The sequence below is a fragment of the Gracilinanus agilis genome, chromosome X (genome assembly GCF_016433145.1).
Source record: "Gracilinanus agilis isolate LMUSP501 chromosome X, AgileGrace, whole genome shotgun sequence".
In the NCBI taxonomy this organism is placed as follows: domain Eukaryota; kingdom Metazoa; phylum Chordata; class Mammalia; order Didelphimorphia; family Didelphidae; genus Gracilinanus; species Gracilinanus agilis.
The window spans coordinates 41,245,031-41,265,651 of NC_058136.1; the positions used below are offsets into that span (position 1 = coordinate 41,245,031).

General features: G+C 45.7%; 1 protein-coding gene across 1 annotated transcript in view; it reads left to right on the forward strand.

Annotated features, from left to right (window-relative positions):
- Positions 1–20,621, forward strand: part of ZNF711 (zinc finger protein 711) — a 107,206-nt gene that overhangs the window by 15,962 nt on the left and 70,623 nt on the right. The window contains exons 6-10 of the mRNA XM_044682812.1: positions 5,297–5,393; positions 9,671–9,867; positions 10,523–10,684; positions 14,094–14,235; positions 20,142–20,224. Of these exons, the coding sequence (XP_044538747.1) occupies positions 5,297–5,393; positions 9,671–9,867; positions 10,523–10,684; positions 14,094–14,235; positions 20,142–20,224 (681 nt within the window). The remainder of the gene's footprint in view (positions 1–5,296; positions 5,394–9,670; positions 9,868–10,522; positions 10,685–14,093; positions 14,236–20,141; positions 20,225–20,621) is intronic.

The following is a 20,621-nucleotide window of genomic DNA, read 5'->3' on the forward strand; positions in this document are numbered from 1 at the left end:
TTCTCTTCCTTTCCCCCTTCCTCTCTTTCTCTCTTTTTTTCCTTTCTCCCTTTCCCTCCTTCTTTTTTAAACCCTTAGCTTCTGTCTTAGAATCGATACTGTGTATTGGTTCCAAGGCAGAAGATCAGTAAGGGCAGGAAATGGGGGCTAAATGACTTTCCCAAGGTCACACAGCTAGGTAGGAAGTGTCTGAGTCCAGATTTGATCCTAGGACCTCCCATCTTTAGGCCTGACTCTCAATCCACTGAGCCACCTAGCAGCTCCCTCTTTTCTTTTTTTTTTAAATATTCCTGATTGAATTTAATACTGACAAATTTTCCCTAAATGATGAATCTGACTTTCAAAATGTGATGCAATTTTTTTATCCCTCTTTTCTTTCTACACTCTCTTGCTGATCTTTTTTAAAAGTTTTTTTAAACCCTTAATTTCTGTGTATTGGCTTCAAGGCAGAAGAGTGGTAAGGGTGGGCAATGAGGGTCAAGTGACTTGCCCAGGATCACACAGCTGGGAAGTGTCTGAGGCCGGATTTGAACCCAGGACCTCCCATCTCTAGGTCTGACTCTCAATCCACTGAGCTACCCAGCTGCCCCTTCTCTTGGTTATCTTGTAAGCTCTCATGTGCTTAATTATCATCTCCATGAAGATGACTTCCATATCTGCCATCTATAGTAAGTGATAGATATGTATTGATTGATTGACTGAGTTTTTAGGAGTAAGGAAAGGTTAGTTTTTCAGTATAGAAACTGAGAACGCATAAAGCTGTGAGGACCACTACAATGATATATTGTCATAGAATATTAGAGCTCAAAGGGAACCATTTTGCACATGAAGAAACTGAGATCCACAGAAATAAAATGACTTGTCCAAAGTCACGGAACTATTGTCAGAACAGAGACCAGATTCTACCACTGGACCATGTGACAAAAATAGTGCCATTTCCATACTTCCTGGGTTCCTTTGTCTTTTACATTTATTTGATTCTCTTTGTACTCACTTCCCCCAAAGTTACTGGTTTGGTGCTTTAGAAATGTATATTGTAATCAACAATCTATCTCATCTTAGTCTTGCCCTTGAGAGAAACTGAGTGGGCACCTGATTCGAATTATTCTTATCAGTAGATGGCGGTGTCCCATCTTCCTTGTGCCCTTGAAGGTGTCTCTTTACCATAGCTCTCAATGCCTTTTTTTCTTCCAAAAGTGACTTTGGTGAAAAGAGAGAAAGCCTGCTTTATTCCACAAACGTCTTGGCCAGTATCACTTTGGCTGTCCAACTCTTTGGAGAAAAATGTGACAGATGCTTGGGGCACTTGTGAGATATTTCACCAGTGAGCATCACTCAATCACCAAGAAGGTTTTGAGGGGCAGCTGGGTAGCTCAGTGGATTGAGAGTCAGGCCTAGAGACGGGAGGTCCTGGGTTCAAATGCGGCCTCAGACACTTCCTAGCTGTGTGACCCTGGGCAAGTCACTTGACCCCCATTGCCTACCGTTACCACTCTTCCACCAAGGAGCCAATACACAGAAGTTAAGGTTTTAAAAAAAAGGAAAAAAAAGACTTTATGGGGGGGGTAGCTGGGTAGCTCAGTGGATTGAGTGTCAGGCCTAGAGACAGAAGGTCCGAGGTTCAAATCCGGCCTCAGACACTTCCCAGGTGTGACCCTGGGCAAGTCATTTGACCCCCACCATTGCCCACCCTTACCACTCTTCCCCCTAGGAGCCAATACACAGAAGTTAAGGGTTTTAAAATGTTAAAAAAAAGAAGGTTTTGAGCTCCCACTGTGGATACAGCTCTGTGCTACCCCGGAAGGGGAACAAAAGGCAAGAAGCCAGGATCCCTGAGCCCCAGGAGTTGGCAATCCAGTTGGGCGATTTAGAGTGACACCTTGAAAACAATAGCAGAAGATAGGCGCAACAAGTCGTTGTGTTCAGTTGTGTGGTGTAGGCCTTGAGTAGTAGAGGAGGGCCACAAAAGAGAGAAGCCAAAGTGGTCCTTTGTGGAACTGACTTCATGGCAAAGTTGAAACTCGAGCTGGACCTGAGAGGGCCCAAGGATTGGGGCAAGGGAAGGGAAGCAAAAGGGAAAGGTTACTCCTCGAATCATTAAATCCTGGAATGTTAGAGCTGGAGGAGAGAGAGCTTGGAGATCAATTAGTGCATTCCAGTTTTAAAGAGGAAACTTTAACCCAGAGAGAGGAAGTCATTTGTCTGAGATCGTGAGGTTCTTTCAAGTGTGGTGAACTTTAACCCTTTAACCCAAGCAATCGCAAGCCTAGGCATCTCTGGCCGAAGGAAGTGAAAGATGAAAAGAGAGCTGCAATATTTCCAGCGGCAGCCAAAACAATGGAAGCATAGTGGGCACCTGGCAGCCAAGTCACGAGCATTGCCAGGCACTCCGTGCTAGACAGATACTTTGGCAAAAAATCCAAAGTGAAACAGCGTCTTGTCCTCAAGGAATGGCTGAACACTCCTAAACATAACCGTAGTAATAACAATGACAACAACTAGCATTCTTCCAGCACTTTGAGGATTCTGATGCTCGTTACAAATATTATCTCACTGGACCCTCACCAAAACTCAGGGATGCAGGTGTTGTCGGGATCCCCATCATATAGTTGAGAAAACTGAGGCAGACAGTGGGGAAATGACTTGCCCAGAGTCAAATTGCTAGTAAGGGTCTGAGGCTGGATTTGAACTCAAGTCTTCTTGACTCTATCCACTGCTCCACCCAGCTGCCTTGAAGGTAATGGAATATCATCGTGTAGTACAAAATAATAAGAGACATGCTGAGAAACAGAAAGATTTGTTCTGAACTGATGCAGAGCAATAATCGAAATGCCATCCATAACGATGACATCCATATGAAGGAAGAGATTTTTCCCCCTTGCATTTCCTTTCATAGCACACTGGCCATATCCGACAGCAGCCATTCTGCAGCTCCAGCCCCCTGTCTTTGACTTGCAGTGAGCCCTCTGAAGACAGCTGGGTCCTGATGGGAACTCTGATGTCTTCTGGGCACGTCTCCCTTTCACTGGGACCATCATGTGGATTGTTCTTGTCCTTCCCTTTGCATAAATTGACCCAAAGTCTTCCCAAGTCTTTTTGACTTCTTCAGATTAGTCATTTCCCACAGGGCGATGGGGACATTGCACATTCCAAATCATCCAGCCATTCCCCAGCTCCTGGGCACCCACCCCCTTTGTTTTCAGTTGTCTCGTCAACACAAAAAATGCTGCTTGCCATATTTTCTTTACGTGAGACCTTTCTTTGAGCCATCCTCCTCGCAGTGTATGTCCCATATGGGACAAAGGGCATACAGCCTTTCTAGCATGGCTCCAGATTGTTTTCTGGAAGGCTGTACCAGTTAACAGCTGCACCAACAGTGCATTAGTATGCCTCTCTTCCCACAGCCCTTCCAGCATGTGCCATTTGTGTAATTCTTTTTTTTTTTCTTTTTTTTTTTTAATCCCTTACCTTCCATTTTGGAGTCAATACTGTGTATTGGCTCCAAGGCAGAAGAGTGGTAAGGGCTAGGCAATGGGGGTCAAGTGACTTGCCCAGGGTCACACAGCTGGGAAGGGTCTGAGGCCAGATTTGAACCCAGGACCTCCCGTCTCTAGGCCTGGCTCTCAATCCACTGAGCTATCCAGCTGCCCCCCATTTGTGTAATTCTTGGTAGTGTGAGGTCAAACCCGAGAGTTGTTTTAACTTGTAGTTAGCGTGAGCAATTTCCTCTTTCTTTTTTTCTTAGCTAATTTTGCAAAGTGCTCTGTAAACCTTCAAGTGCTACATGCTATTTTTATGATTATTCAATAATAATAACTCTCAAGCATTGGGTAGGAGATCAGGAAACCTAGGTTCTAGTCTTGCCACTAGCTGTATTACCTTAAGTAAGTCACTTAACTTCCTATGGGCCTAAATTTCTTTTTTTTTAAACCCTTACCTTCCGTCTTGGAGTCAATACTGTGTATTGGCCCCAAGCCAGAAGAGTGGTAAGGGTGGGCAATGGGGGTCAAGTGACTTGCCCAGGGTCACCCAGCTGGGAAGTGTCTGAGGCCAGATTTGAACCCAGGACCTCCCGTCTCTAGGCCTGGCTCTCAATCCACTGAGCTACCCAGCTGCCCCCGTGGGCCTAAATTTCAACTGTAAGATGAGAGGTGAATGACATCTGTATGACAAACAAATAAAGAACATTTATTAGGCTCCCATTATGTGCAGACATTATACCAGAAGGTCCCTTCAAGCTCTAGCAATGACATGTTTTCTGATCCTTGAGAGCCCCTTTTTTTGTTGTTGTTGCAAAAAATGCCCTTTTTTAAAAAAAAAAAAACAATTTGTCCTTCAGCAGTAACAAAACCTCAAACATTGCAACAATTTTTCCTCCCATGGCCTCCCCTCCATTCGGTCCTTCAGGTGGGTGTGAAAAGCTCCCAGGATGTGCCCTACTTCCTAGTTCTTTGGGGGCCCTTCCGTTGTTGTCTTCCCTAGACTTCGGTGTCAAGGGATAACTGCCTTCCCTTATCAATGAACCCATTCTGCGGCCTCAAGCTCCTCAGTGGCCAGGGGCAGTGGAGGAAAGGGATGGTCTCGGGAGTCCATCCAGGCACCCGCTAGTTATTTGCGTTATTTATTAGAGTTATTGGCTTCAGAATCCAATTGAGCTGACTCTTGGGTTTGGTTCCTGGGTGGGACGCCCTAGCTTGGTGCCTGTTTTCCTAGACATTTCCTTTTGGTCCTGGGATTTCATTGGTGTGGAGAACTCATCAGCAGCCACTCTGCCCAGGAAATCGACCCATTCCCACTGGCCCCTGGGTAGGAGAAGAGAACAGGGGAAGAATTTGAGTAATTCTTCTCCCTGGCTCAACGGGGGATTGGGATGGAGAAGAGGGGGGAGAGGCATGGTAAAGCTGATGAGCAGCCGGCCAGAGTTGGGGGCAAAATTTCTGAAAACCCATCCAGGCCGCAGGGCCTTCCCCACAAGGCACTAGAGGCTCCCGTGCTAGAGCCCAACATCCAGATCCCCCAATCTCTGCGTCTAAGTCTTTTCCCTCCGCAGGTGAAACTGTGGAATTTCCTTTTCTGGACGTTGTCATCCCTCTGAGAAGGTTCTTGTCAAGTATGAATAAGGAGAGGGGCCGAGAAAGGCTCAGTTAACGTACACGGTGGTTACCTAGTCCCGAGACAAATAACTAGCGGGGAAAGGATGTGGCTGTTCTTATCTTCACATTCCGCCTGGCTCCCCCTCCAAAATGTTTCTCCAAACAGTTTCAGTAAAAAATTCATAATGTTTTCTTTTTTCAAGGCGGAGATTCCAGCATGGAACATTGAATTCTTGCTTGCCTCTGCACGAGGTTCCCAGCTCCTACTTCTTCCTTGACTTCCATCTCTTTAAAGGCCCAGTAGGTTGACTCCACAGTGACTTTCAGAAAAATCTTTTCGTCCCAGGGTAAACTCATATTTCCTCTGTGTCGCTGGCTTTTGGCCTCCTGGCAACGTCTTCAGAACCCAATTGAGCTGTCTCTTGGGTTTCTTTCCTGGGTTGGAAGCTCTAGCTTGGTGCCTCTTTTTCTAGACATTTCCTTTTGGGCCTGTGATTTCATTGGTGTGGAGAACTCCAAGCGAGGGGACTCTTTTTAGCATTGTGGATCAGCACCCACTCTGCAATTTAATCGTCTTAGAAAGTTCAGCACGGGCACCGAGGACTCGAGGGGCTGGCTCTGGGTCATATAGCCAGTACGGGATGGGTGGAGGGAGAGGGAGGGGAGCCTTGATCCCAGAACCTCTTTATGCATAGGCTGACTCTCTAACCATTTGATCACCCTGCCTTTCTTCTTATTAATGAGGTTCAAGCTGTTTCTTCTTAATTATAGACTTTGTCTCACATTGAAGCTCATCTGCTCCTTAGTATGTTGTCCTGCATTTTATTGCATTACGGGAAGAACTATTAGAGAACTGCCAGAGACTTAGGAATCCAATAGTCCATCTGCTTCATTTTAAAAAGAAAGGGAGGCCCAAAGTCACCCAGCTAGTGAGTAGGAGAACAAGGCTCAGTGCAGTGAAGAATTCTCCATTTACTTGTGTCCTCTCCATCGTCCTAGAATTCAGTGATGGGCAAACTTTCTAAAGAGGGGTCAAAGGAAAGGAAATGCTCCTCTGTCAGTCTGTTTCTAAGGCGACTCTTTCCAAGTTTCATCGTATTGTATCCTATTCCTAGTATTTGTCAGATTAGGAATAATGTTGTGAGGCCACATAGAACATTTCAGGGGGCCACATCTGGCCTTCGGGCCCTAGTTTGCCTATCACTGATCTAGATCATTGTTGAAAACATCCTCCATGAAACTGACCCAAGCATCTCTACCCCGTGGATTCTGCTCTTTGTGTCTCTTCATTCAGACTTTCTTTTCTTGGAAGATGTTTCTGTTTGTCTCCTGGTTGGTTCTTTCACTCCTGTATTTATCTTATGGAAGTTTTTTTTCCCTTCTTTTTCTTTTCCTTTTTTTTTAACCCTTAACTTCTGTGTATTGGCTCCTAGGTGGAAGAGTGGTAAGGGTGGGCAATGGGGGTCAAGTGACTTGTCCAGGGTCACACAGCTGGGAAGTGTCTGAGGCTGGATTTGAACCTAGGATCTTGTGGCCTTTTTTTTTTTTTTTAGACCCTCACCTTCCGTCTTGGAGTCAATACTGTATATTGGCTCCAAGGCAGAACAGTGGTAAGGGTAGGCAATGGGGGTCAAGTGACTTGTCCAGGGTCACACAGCTGGAAAGTGTCTGAGGCTGGATTTGAACCTAGGATCTTGTGGCCTTTTTTTTTTTTTTTTTAGACCCTCACCTTCCGTCTTGGAGTCAATACTGTATATTGGCTCCAAGGCAGAACAGTGGTAAGGGTAGGCAATGGGGGTCAAGTGACTTGCCCGAGGTCACACAGCTGAGAAGTGTCTGAGGCCAGATTTGTCTTGTGGCCTTTTATAAATATTGATTGGAGGGGATTCTGATGGTGACCTTGAGCTGCTCTGCCTTACTCCGCCATCTTGGCTCCACCCCTGGAAGGAACTGTTTCTTCATTCAGAGAAAGGCCTGGTTATCCCCATTTCTGTCTCTAAGCCAGTTCTCCAGCCATGACAGGACCATCTTCCCAGTCTCATGGTTGATCAATTTGTGGTACAGAACCTTGCCTAACAGAGAGCTTCCTAAGTACGGCCGGCCATCTCTACCATTAGCTCTTTGAGGACAAGGCCCGCTCCGGCTCTGTGCGGCTTACTCAGCACAGCACCTGAAATATGCGAAACACTTTATAAATGCTTCTTGATTGGTCAACTGATTGACAATTTTGAGGTGGGGAGGGGGGGGACAAGAGAGCCGCATGGACTTAATATTGAGTGAGTGCCTAGCAAGTATGGAACCCTGCCAATATGTGCTCTACCTACCTCCCAGGGTTGTTGGGAGGTACCTAAGCTGCAGGAACACAAAGCCCCCAAACCAGGACAGATCTGACGTGACCCTCCAGAAGTTTATCCTCAGGTACTGTATGGTGGGCACCATATAGCTGATTCCAAGTGTGTGTGTGCTACGAAAGAGATTCAGGGGAGACGGCTTGGAGGAAGAGGTGGGATCTGAGCTGAGCAGGGTGGGCTTTCGACGAGTTGGGATCGGTGGGTTCAGTGTCTTAGTCAAATGACTGACAAAGCAAAAGGGTAGGAAAAGTAGCTAAGTGAGTTTGGGCTTCTCTAACAGTGGCAAAGCAAGCTCTGGCATTTCAAGGTCAGCAAAAGGCCACGCCCCCACGCCTCCGCCACCAGCCATCTTGACAGGATGTGAGTACAGATATGGCCTCCCCCATTTTCTAGATGAAAAAGTTGCATTTTCATGAAGTCAAACGTGGCGTCCATGACCATCCAATCAGAAAATGGCAAAACCGGAATTGGAAACAAAGTTTCCAGACTCCAGGATCAGCCCTTTTTCCTCCACACCATATTGAGTAGTCGCATTTGGGGCAACTACACTGAAGGGAGTAGTTGAAGATTAAGTCTCGCAGAAGACTATGAAGACCCGAATATGCGACGTGGTAAGTTTTTTATTTTGTTTAGTGAGCGAGAAGGGGGAAGGGAAGATGACTAAATTAAGAAATGTTAGACTGGAGAGTTAGAAAGAACTTAGAGCTAGAGGTAGAGATCTGGGAGTTCCCCATCTAGAGAGGCGATGGATGACACCCTAGAAATAAACGAGAGCTCTAAGGGAGAGAACACAGAGAGAAGAGGGCTAAGAACAGAAGCTTGAGGAGCACCCGTATTTCCAGGGGAAGGAGGAAGAAGAGGAGGCCCACAAAGGAGAAAGGAAATCATCAGAGAAGTAGAAGGATCAGAGAAGGTAAAACTTTCAAGGAGGTAGTTTTCAGTATCTACTTGATGAAGAGATTGGTGAGGACTAAATGAGCAATCCATCATTCCTATAATTCTGTTGTTTTATTTTTTTTGAGTGATGGTGATGGTGTGGAGGCAGATAATGGTATGGAAAGGCTCTGCACCAATCAGATTAATAAACTGTACCTTAAAGTCTTAGAATCTTGCCTGGGGAGGGGAGGGGTGGGCGGCAGCTGGGTAGCTCAGTGGATTGAGAGTCAGGCCTAGAGATGGGAGGTCCTGGGTTCAAATCTGACCTCAGACGCTTCCCAGCTGTGTGACCCTGGGCAAGTCACTTGACCCCCATGGCCTACCCTTACCACTCTTCTGCCTTGGAGCCAAATACACAGTATTGACTCCAAAATGGAAGGTGAGGGTTTAAAAAAAAGAATCTTGCCTGGGGACACTGAGAGGTTAAGTGAAGTTGTCCATTTGATGAGTGTTGTTGAGGTAGGATTTGAACCCAGGGCTCCGAGGACAGCTTTCAATTCACTATGCCATTCTTTCTCTCTCTCTCTCTCATTCATAAAAGAATAACAGATTTCGTATGGGTCCTACATGATCTCTGCAATTTCTTGATCTTGATTTCTTTCCATCCTAATTAGAGAGGGCTGGAAAGGGGCTCGGGCACCCAGGCTGCTCATTCACAGGGAAGCAGCTTCTCTTTGCTCGTGCTTCTCTGACCCGATTTTTCCAATCCCAAATCTGATCACAGATAGCCAGCTTCCTTCAGGAATGTGAAGTGCTTCCCTCCTGGGTCCGGAGAGGTCTCCTCTTAATGCTGGGAAATGCACTTGGAGACTTTCTCCACAGAGACAAAAACAAACCCTTTAGTAAGTTGCTACAATCCTTCTTAGCTCCAGGAGACATTAAACGCAGCATTTAGTGGAGAGATCAGAGCCGGGCCTGGCCAAGCTCATAAAAAGCACTGAGCGAGGGTCAAATTGGACGTTCGGCCGAAGAGCTGGCCTGGAAGGGAGAAGGAGAAATAACTGAGTGGAAGCTGCGTAATATCTTGTCTCTTCTGGAGGCCCGAATGTACTCACTCTTGTGCCCTGTAACCAGCCTGGCTGTGGCCCAGTCCTGGGAGGAATGGGGCAATTTTCTGAATTACAGAGCTGCCCAAGAGGCTTAGCTGCCCTTAGATCAGAAGTGCCAAGGTGCTGCTTGGAGACCAGCCCCTTGAGGACGGGCTAGCCCCAGGGAGACAGCTCAGCCTAGCACCCCAAATCCTCTCGAGCCTGAGATGCACCCCGCTTCTTCCACATCATCCTGGCACAGGGAATGATGAGAACGTGGGCGATGATGGAAGATACGGGCTTGGGAGGAGTGCAGTGGTTTCTCCACATTGTGAATCAGTCCTTAACTGTAAAAGCAAAGGCCGCATCTCTGCAGAGCTGGCCAGGACTTCCTCTCTTGTTTTTGGAGGCTGAGGAACGGAAGCTGGTAGTGAAAAGGAATGAGCTCCACTATTCTCTGTGACCACAGGCAAATCACACAAGAGCACTGGGCTCAGTTTCCTCATCTGTGAAGTGGGGAGAATGCCCTGTTCCACCTACCTCAAGGGACTGTTGGGAGTAGGGAGGCGAAAGTGGAAAGGGCTTTCCGAGCCCACCCTAGCCAGCTAAACTAGAAGTAGCTTGGTCATTCCATTGGACACATCTCCACGTGCAGGGCACAGTCTAGAAAGTAGCAGGCCCTCCAGATGCTTCCCTTCTCTCAGAGGGAGGTTAGACAGGAGCCTCCCATAGATTAGATGGTTACATCCCGGCATCTCTGCAGGGTGACTGGAGGAGGAGAAGGGAGGGAGCATTAAGCTTGGAGGGGCGGGATCAGGGAAGGCTTCCAATAGGAGATGGCATCTGAGCTGAGCTTAGAAAGAAGGAGGGAAACTGGAAGGCAGAGGTGAGGAGGGAGTCTATTCCAGGCAGCTGGGCAGCCAGTGCCAGACATGGAGGAGGTAAGAGATAGGCTTCTTAACTAATGCTGGGTACTAAAGCCAATTTGGAATTCCTGCTTAGGGGCTGATGTTTCTTTGGATCTGTGTCTCAGCAAAGAGAGTGTTCCCTTAACCCATGCATGCAGCTCGGGTCCCAAACATTTACTTTTAGCTTGTGGGTGATTTTTGAACAGAGCCCCCTCGGCCCACCACCTAGAGAACCTACACAGGCTGCTAGAAGTCTTCTCCTCGTCATTCTTCAACCCGATGCATGCTAGGACGGGGCTGTTATTCTACTCTCCCCCTTTTTTCTGCTTATATGTGGCCTCGATTATGGCTTTTATGTCACATCACGGGTGAGCACGAGTCATCATCGATAATATGCTGCAGCACAGTGAGAGCCAACACCCATGTTTCCCCCATTGCCTTTTGGGTCTTCTGAGATCACTGTGTTCTATGAGTTTGGGCCATACAGCACTGTCAGGAAAATTTGGGGGTTGAGCAAATGGATTTTTGCAGCAGTCAGCAGCTCGGGGATCACTGAAACTTTCATATGATCTCCAAAGAATGATCTGGTCTGTTGTCCTCCTCCGCATCCTTCTCCTCCATCTCTTCCTCACCATCCTTCTCCTTTATCTCCTCCTCTTCCCCCATCCTTCTCTTCTATCTCTTCGTTTTCCATTTCCTTCTCCCCTTCCTTTTCCTCTATCTCCCCCCTTCCTCTTCCTCCTCCTCCTCCTCTTCCCCCATCCTTCTCTTCTATCTCTTCGTTTTCCATTTCCTTCTCCCCTTCCTTTTCCTCTATCTCCCCCCTTCCTCTTCCTCCTCCTCCTCCTCCTCCTCCTCCTCCTTCTCCTCCATCTCCATTCTGGGCCCTTACCATACTGGACAGCCTCAACCGTCCAAGATATATGTACTTAATGTACTACCTCAGAAGCCTGTGATGCATATCCAACTTCCACATCATGATCTGGACCACGTGCACGCATGCATTCTTCAGCCATTTGGTTGAGATCCATGGGAATTTAAGACTAATTCGAAATGCGGTTCCCACCCTCCATAAATCAAATTGCTATTTCAAACTTTTGAAACCTCAGAATTCTTCTGAAAACTGCCAGACTTCGCGTCTCAAAACTGTAAAAAAGGAAATAAAAGAGCCCAGAATTTAAAGAGTGTCTAGCTTGCTCACCTAAAAAGTATTGTGAGGCTGCAAAGTTTGCTGCTGGATTTTTAGCATATTTTCCCATTTACTGTCTCTTTGGAAATAAGTTGTTACCTTTCTTGCTTGTAAAATGTAGTGTGCCGGAAAGCATTTGGACATAGTATACACATAGGAGTGCCAAAAATATGTTCTAATCTTGGAGGAGCATAGTAGCCTATTTTTCAAGCCTTGCACAGAAAATGTAACTACTGTATTTTCAGCCGAGTGAGCATTTTTCTCTTTTAATAAGAGTATATAAGTACGGATCGCAGGGAGCTGGAGTTGAAAAATAGGAGGAGGTGTCCGAATGGTTTATTGCCAGGGGTAAAAACAGTGGAGATTCCAAAAGGGAGCATCTAAACCCAAAGGGGTTATGGACAGTAATTAACGATGGCGATATTCTTGTCTCGTGTGGTTATGTTTCTAGAAGTTGTATGGCTTTTCCTAGAGGGCTCAGCCCTTAAATACTGCCGGTGGGGGAGGTAAGGAAGCATTATGCCACACAGTCATCACGATGCTGCGGGTGGAAGAGGTCATTGGTAATTAACAGATGATGAAGGAGAGTGGAGTTAGCCAAGCGTGCCTATCTCATGGCCCAGGAAGCCAGAGAATTTGAGTACTTGTCACATTCCCATTACCCGCCTTCGTTTCTTAGCCTTGGCTCGTTTAATGTATTTCAAGATAGTAACTGATTACCCCTACAAATAGGGGCCACAAACGTGGCCAGGACCCTTTGGATTCGATATTCCTTCAGTCGTATAGAATTGGCGTGCAATCCATCAGCTCACTCCCACTAGAATGTACATTGCCCATTAAGATAAACCCGAGCTAGACTGTTCCAGGCTGAATTTCTCTCTAGGGATCACTGCTTTCCTTCTCGATATGCCTGGTTCTGGCCCACTGAGGCAGCAGGACAGACCACAGACAATTGTTGGATCACATTGTCTTTGTTTCATTCTAGCTTTGACTTGGGGCTAATTCTACATGTGCTCTGAATAAATCGAGTCTAGATTTTAATCATATACATTTGCACTGCAAAAGGGAAACTGAGTCAGCAGCTAACACTTTAGCTTACCCCATCCAGGAGGGGATCTGGAATATTAGTGCTAACATGCAACTTGCCCCTTGAACTATATTATAAGGACACTCAAAAATCAAGCAAAGCTAGACATTCCCTACCTCGGGTTCAGCTGGTTTGTCTCTCTCTAAGGCTGTTGACCACACAGCATGGCCAGAACATCCATGTTTTAGAAATCTACGTCTGCCTCTCTGTTTCGAGCCTGCCATTTTACTAATGGAGCCCCATTTCCTTTCCCTACTAGTCTATTCCTAAATTGAGAAACGGGAATTTTAGAAGGTCCCTTCTCAAAATGTTAGTTGCTTACTGTACACAAACGCATCATGGGAAGCAGTTTGCCCGTTGATGAGGGCAGAGCGATCAACATATAATATCGACCCTTGATTGTCTTCTTACTTCTTACGGCATCATTTGTTTCCGTTGAAAACACGTGCCATCTCCAGCCCCAGCCTGCATTTGTCTTCTACGAATCAAAATGGAGGCCAGTATTTTTAAGCATAAAATAATAATGCTGAACGTAAGAACTAGAATACAATCAACGCATGCAGCTGGATAATCTACAGAGCTTGGCATCCAAGCCAATGGGATCAGGGCACGAGGCCTGCTTTTCATGGGCTTTGGTCCAGCTGGCAGCATTAGACTGATTAGCAGGCATGGTAATGTTGCTAGGAGGATTCACTAGCACTTGAGCCTTTGAATTTAAGTTGAATAAATATCTGAAATCTATATATAATGTATCATCTATGTGGATTTGAGCGTATTTTAGGAAGTAGCCATCCCACGACATATACAACGAGAGGCCTAACAGCCAACAAGTCCTAGTTAGCTGGCCAGGCTCTCTGTTATTTCATAAAACTGGTATACCCATGGGGCCCAGCGAGTCAGCTTTCTCACTCCGTTAGGGTGACGACAAGAACCTATGGGAAGAGAGAAGAATGAGTATACATTGGGATTATAAAACCAGGAAGCTGCTTTTCCTAAGCCTCAAATCCAACAAATCAAGCTGATTATACTTTCGAGACAGACCCAATCCCACTGTATCTCTAGCAGAGGAGCTGAAGCAAATGTTGTGTGTGTGGGCACTTCTTACAATGGATAGCCAACGCAGTAGATGGCAGCCAGGATCTCTGAGGAGCTTGAGCTTGTCAGGGAATCATAGGAGGGCCGCTGGAAAGAGACCCACTTTAGTGTGTGTGTGTGTGGCGGGGGGGAGGGGGGGCCTTAAACTCGGGTTCCAAAAGAATCAGCTTTGTAAATATAAGATGGGAGAGGCTTGGCTAAATAGTCATTCATCTGCAAAAGATTTAGGGGTCTGAGTGGGAGTCAGAAGAGTGCTATGGGAGCCAAAATGGCTAATATGATCGATCATGAGCTGTACTATTAGAGGCCTGGCGTCCAGCATGGGGAAAGTGATATAGTCCCAATATGCTTTCCTAGTCAGATAAATTCCAGAGCCTTGTGTTCATTTCTGGGCATCCCATTTTAGGAAGGTTGATAAGCTGGAGAGCACACGGAGGAGGGCAGCCAGGATGATGAAGCTCATGCCACGTGAGGACCGCCTGAAAGAACTGGGGGTGCTTAATCTGAAGAAGAGGAGATTTAAGGGGGAACCTGCTAGCTCCGTCCAAGTATTGGGAGGACTGTCATGTAGACGAGAGATTAAGCTTGTCCACTTTGACCCCAGAGAGCAGAATGCAGTGGAAGTCACGGAGGCTGATTTTGAGTTCATGTCAAGAAACATTTCCCACCAATTATAGCTTTCCAAAAGCGCACCCAGTGGGCCGCCTTTGGAGAGAGTAGGTTCCTTATGATTGGAACACGGGCTTCCAACAAAGGCCGAACGTCCCCTTCTTGGGGAATCAAGATAGGGGATCCTCGTTGGGTCTGGGTTTAGACTAGAAGGCCACCCAAGCCCCAGAGATTTGAAAACTCTGGGACATGCCTTAGTTTGGTCTTTGAGAGGGAAATCTATAGATTGAGAGAGAATTGTGGGCCATGTAGTATAATGAATCTATTATCCCCAAAGAAATGGGAACCCAGTGCAAACCGTGTGACATGTGTTAACATCTGGTCAAGCGTTATTATTCCAAATGTTACTCAGGACCATTATTATAGGCATAGCCGAGGCTGTTATCACAGTGACTTTGGCAAGGATGCTCACTTTCTCAGCCTCGGCCGTGGCCATATGTTTCTTCTCAAATAAAAAAAAAATCCACGGCACAGTGGTGTGCTGACCTCCAGAAACAAGCTTATGATCTCGGCACAATACGATAGTCACTGGGTAATTGAGCCTTGGCAGCAGCTGTGATTTGTAGCTTTGTTACAGATACTCCTGTGCAGTTCTCAGGCTGGTATGAGGCCTCAGAGATGCAGCTGGACCCTCTCCCCGTTGTTTTGGAAAAAGCCGTAGTGCCAAGGCCAGGACTTTAAGGGCCACATTCCCGGGGCCCACCCAAACTTGGGGACAGAACTGAAGAAGAACAATTGAGATTTGGGGCTCGTTCTAATATCTTCTCTCCTTTTTCCTAAATGGACCAAGGATGCCATTCTCCTTCCCACTCTCTTCCAGTCAATGGACACATTTTTTTCTAATTAGAAATGGACCAGAACCATGTCATAAATAGGCTATCCAGGAAGGGTAGGGCCAGTAGTTTCCAGCTGAGATTTATGACTTCCGTTGGCACATAGGCATTGCTAAAGAGATTCAGTTGCTTTCCGTGTTCGTGTCTTTAAGCAAGAACATTGAATCCCTGAGAGATAAGTAGTCTAAAAGCTGGCGTTTGCTTGTCCTTCGGCTATTTAGAGGCCCGGTTTGTAAACTTTTGCTCTCCCCAGGGAGAAAGAAGTGAGGGCTTTGATTACTCTGCAAGTAAATATCCCAGACTTCCTTTCTACTCAAAAACTAGAGATCATCCAGTCTAACCACTTCATTTTATTTTTTATTTTATTTTTTACCATTCACATGTAATAACAAATTGCCGCACAATCCGTTCATTTTATAAAGGATTTCACCGAAGTCCTGAGAAGTAGTTAGTTACATGTCCAAGGTCACCACATGCACTGAGTAGCAAAGCACGGATTTGGATCCAGGCCCTCCGACTCCAAGGGGCTGTATTCTTTCCATGCTTCTACCTCCTTTCAAACCTCTCCTGCCCCAAAGGGATATTTTAAGGAAAAAAAAGGTGACTACCCATAGAGAAAGAGAAAGAGAATACTGTCATTTTCTTAGCATTTGAAATTTCCCAAAATATTTTCTTCTACGTGATTTTATCTTATACTTGTACCATTCCTATAAGATACACTCCAGAGAAGGGCATCGATGCTGAGAGACATGCAGGGATTTAGCCCAAGTCACAGCTAGGCAGTTTCAGAGCAAGGGCTGGGCCAGTGATGGCAAACCTTTTGGAGACCAAGTGTCGTGTCCCTCCCCCCACACTACATGCTGGGTACAACCCCCAGCCCAGGCCTTTACACAGGGGAGGGAGAAAGTGCTCCCATTGGACTGCTGGGCAGAGGGATGGGGGATATAAAAAATGTCATCAGGCTCAGTAGAGAGGAGGAAGGGAGCAGCTCTGCCCGAGTCCCTCTGCCTTTCTAGTAACAAACTCTGGGTGGGAAGCGTGGCACGTGCCCACAAGAGAGCCCTCTGAGTGCCATCTTTGGCACCCAGGCCATAGGTTCACCATCACCGAGCTTGGCCATAGGCCTCCTGATTTCCAACCCGAAGGCCATTCCTGTGAAGTTCGATGCTTCTCTTCTACCATGGATGGAATCTCTTATTGGCAGAAACGATGCATAAACGAAAGAGCCAAGTGCCAACTGCAAAACTGTGGGAAACAGGAGTCAGATTCTCTCACAGCTTAAATTACTCCCTGATTGTAAAGGAGACACCTTTGGCAGCTGTAGTCATTCTTTCTGGCCTCTCTGATACTCCAGTGCCTCAGGGTACTGTTTCACATACTAAATAGTACCCAAGAGAGGTGAAAGTGTTTTAATGATGCCTTCTACACTCACTCCCTCCCTCCCTCTCAAGCTTGCTCACTTACTTTCCATGGGAGCGTGACATGGTGCAGGCTGCGTTTTCAAATGCCTCATCTCATTATGCTTCTGCACTTAGTAGCTGGAGAGAATCAAAAAACATGGCTTTCAGGAAGAATGCTAATAAACAAGGACTCAGCAAGCGTAGTTTAGCTCAATTTGACTGGTCTTCCAGTTTGATTGGATGTGATGCTGCCCTCGTGTGTTTTCACTTCTACCCACGATGGGTGGTTTTAAGTTTCTTACATCGCCTTACTGGAGATTTAGGAGTATGTTTCCTCACCGTGGATGCCATACTTGCCCAGAAGTTTCACTGACCAGTGTAGAGAGTATTCAAGAACAGCACAAAAAGGGGAGGGTAGGGGGGACCTTTATTGCCTGACTCAGCCACAAAATTCAAGGCAAGGACATCCGTATACGCTGGTTTAGACAGCTAAAGTCGGATTTATGTTGACCATCATTGGTGCAGATAGAAAAAAATCTTTTTGTGCCTGGCATGATAGCTCTGGAGTAGCAAATTACAGATTTGCCAACTCTCTCCTTTTATCCCACTTAATCTCCATATGGGTACCCAGTAGTTATATTGAAAAAACAATTGGGGGGGCAGCTGGGTAGCTCAGTGGATTGAGAGTCAGGCCTAGAGACAGGAGGTCTTAAGTTCGAATCCGGCCTCAGACACTTCCCAGCTGTGTGACCCTGGGCAAGTCACTTGACCCCCATTGCCCACCCTTACCACTCTTCCACCTATGAGCTAATACACAGAAGTTAAGGGTTTAAAAAATTTTTTAAAAGAAACAGAAAAAAAACCAATTGAGGCAGCTAAGTAGTATAATAACTAGACTACTGAGCCTGGAGTCAGGAAGACTTGAGTTCAGATCTATACTAGCTCTGACCTTGGATAAGTCCCTTAGTTTTTGTTTGCTTCCATTTCCTCAGCTGTAAAGTGGGGATGATAATAATGACACCTACCTGCCAGGATTGTGATTGAGGATAAAATGAGATAATACTTGTAAAGTACTCAGCACAGGCATTATAGAATTATTATTATTATTATTATTACCTGGAAGTGGAGGGAGAAGGCGAATATGCCATATTCAGCCTGCTGACTTAATTATTTCACTGGATCAATTAATTAATTAATTGATGAGCATGTATTAAGTACCTACTAGATGCCAGGCATTAGGAATAGAAAGACAAAAAAGAAACAAGCCCCTGTTCTCGAGGGGGTTTGCATTCTCTCTAGGCACCACGTGCCTCAATCAGGATATTCAACGTAAATACAAATAATTGTTTATGGGGAGTGTGAGGGTGATCAGCAGCTGAAAAGAATGGCTTCTCATCAGTGTAGACACTTCCTCCAAAGGAATAGACCCCAGCCCAGCCATGTCTTCTCATACTACAAATTTGGGAGTACGTGTTCTCAGGACGAGGTCGGACCAGAGCTGTGCTGGGGGCAACTCGATGGACTTTCGAGCGTAGTTAATTAATTTGATGGTTCCAGTTCCAGTATGAGCATTTATTTAAATCTCAGGAATTGAGAAATGCTTCAAATCAGGACTTGATTTATTTTTTGTTGATTGTCTAGACTTAAAAAATGATGGTGAAAATATTGATAATGCAGATGAAACTTAAATGTATATCCTGAGTACATTTTTGGTATGGAGAGATGATCTTTCAATATTTAGCAATATACTCCTGGATCTACCGAACACGCTGGACTCTAGATCTCCTGACGTTACAAAGGAACCAATGGAGCATACAGATGGCCCACTGGTCAACCTCTTGCTCTGGCTTCTAGCCTGACCCACATTCTGGTGATACATCTTTTTGATGATCTCTCCTGTACTTTCGTAAAGTTCTCTATGAGTAGTCACTCATGCTTGTCTGTCCTCTGCCCTTTGGAAAAACCACAAATACTTCTTTGGCAATGGTGGTAATCCATAATTTGCAATCCTGTGGCATTATTAGGCCACTAGATAGTAACGTGTATAGAGCAGTAGGCCTAAAGCCAGGAAGACATGAGTTTAGATTCTGCCTTAATATTACTCTTACCAGCTGTGTGACCCTGGGTTGGTCACTTGCCCTCCGTTAGCCTTGGTTTTCTTAACCCTAAAATGAATGAGTTCACTTAATGGCCCCTAAGTTCTCTTCTATGTTTAAATCCATAACCCTATATGAATATTGATACTAAAAGACAGGTCCTTGTTTCAGGGAGAAGCTTAGAGTCATTAAAAATACTGGCACAATTTCTTTTTTTTTAAACCCTCACCTTCCATCTTGGAGTCAATACCGTGTATTGGCTCCAAGGCAGAAGAGCGGTAAGGGTGGGCAATGGGGGTCAAGTGACTTGCCCAGGGTCACACAGCTGGGAAGTGTCTGAGGCCAGATTTGAACCCAGGACCTCCTGTCTCTAGGCCTGGCTCTCCATCCACTGAGCTACCCAGCTGCCCCCTCTGGCACAATTTCTTAAGTGCCACTCACCCTGCTTTCTTCCTCCTGTTTATTTCTAGTCTTAGTTCATTATCCATCTTCAGAGTTTGTCCAAAATATATTTATCGACAGACCAGCTTTATGGGCTCTCCATCCAAGTGCATATCCTCATCTGTCCTCTTGGTATTCTTCCTCGTTTTCTGGGTTTTTCCTGTGTGAAGAGTTAAGTGAAGCTTCGGCAAGCGATTATGGCTCTCATTTAGAAGGCTCACTTAAAAATAGGAGTGTCTGATGGTTCCCATGTGCACCCACAGGGCATTCTTCTGCCATTTTGGACCCTGTGCTGGCTATCCTCTACGCCAGTGGGGAACCTTTGACTAACATACTCGCCATTTTGTTCTCACTTGATACTGATCATCAGAAGCCCGTTGATAATCAAAGGGCCATTGAACAAAGTGATTTTTATCGTGGTTTTTTTTCTAAGATCCCGGCATATAATTTGAACATAAGCGCGGGAGACATCTTGTCAGAGACAGTGTCTCGCTCTACCAAATCAAATATTTTGTCAGAGTCAACCAACAAGAACCAGTGGGATCTTTGGTTTGCTGTGCCTTTCAGTCCATTATGTGACTGTAAATAGGAGAACTGCTGTAGAATGAAATTTGCTGATGCCTGATTTTCCTTCTCCAGCACACACAGTGCCTGGCACATACACAGTAGGTACAGAATCAATGCTTAGAGACTCTATTTTGACTTCTCATCCTGGGATATACTTGGTGAGTTGAGAAAATAAGTGTATTTTTAGGGGTAGAAAAAGGCAAGCAGTTAGAATAGAAAGATGAGTAGTTATTGATATTTTCTCAGTTGCCTTTTTTGGGTAATAAATAATAGGTTGCGATTTTGTCCAGATGTTTCATATCTTCTCATCTTCCATATATCTCAAGAACCGACCCCTCACTTCCCTAATGGTTGTGCTGCTTCTAGCGTCAACATCCTCCATACATACCTGGTAACACATTTCTTCTTTTTCTTCTTCTTTTTTTTTTTAACATTTAACTGTTTACAGGAAAAGTGGAAATCGCCAACACGAAATGCCTTACCAGGAAGTCCTACTTCGCCACAAATGCAGTTTTCTCCAAGAGACTTTAGGTAAGCTAACTCTTTCTATTCAAACCCTTACCTTCTCTTTTAGAATCAATAATATGTATTGGTTCCAAGACAGAAGAGCAGTAGAGGCTAGGCAATGGGGGTCAAGTGACTTGCCCAGGGTCACACAGCTGGGAAGTGTCTGAGGCCAGATTTGAACACAAGACCCCCCATCTCTAGGCCTGACTCTTTATCTACCCAGCTGCCCCCAGTAAACTATATCTTTTTTTTTAAACCCTTGTACTTCTGTGTATTGTCTCATAGGTGGAAGAGTGGTAAGGGTGGGCAACGGGGGTCAAGTGACTTGCCCAGGGTCACACAGCTGGGAAGTGGCTGAGGCTGGATTTGAACCCAGGACCTCCTGTCTCTAGGCCTGACTCTCACTCCACTGAGCTACCCA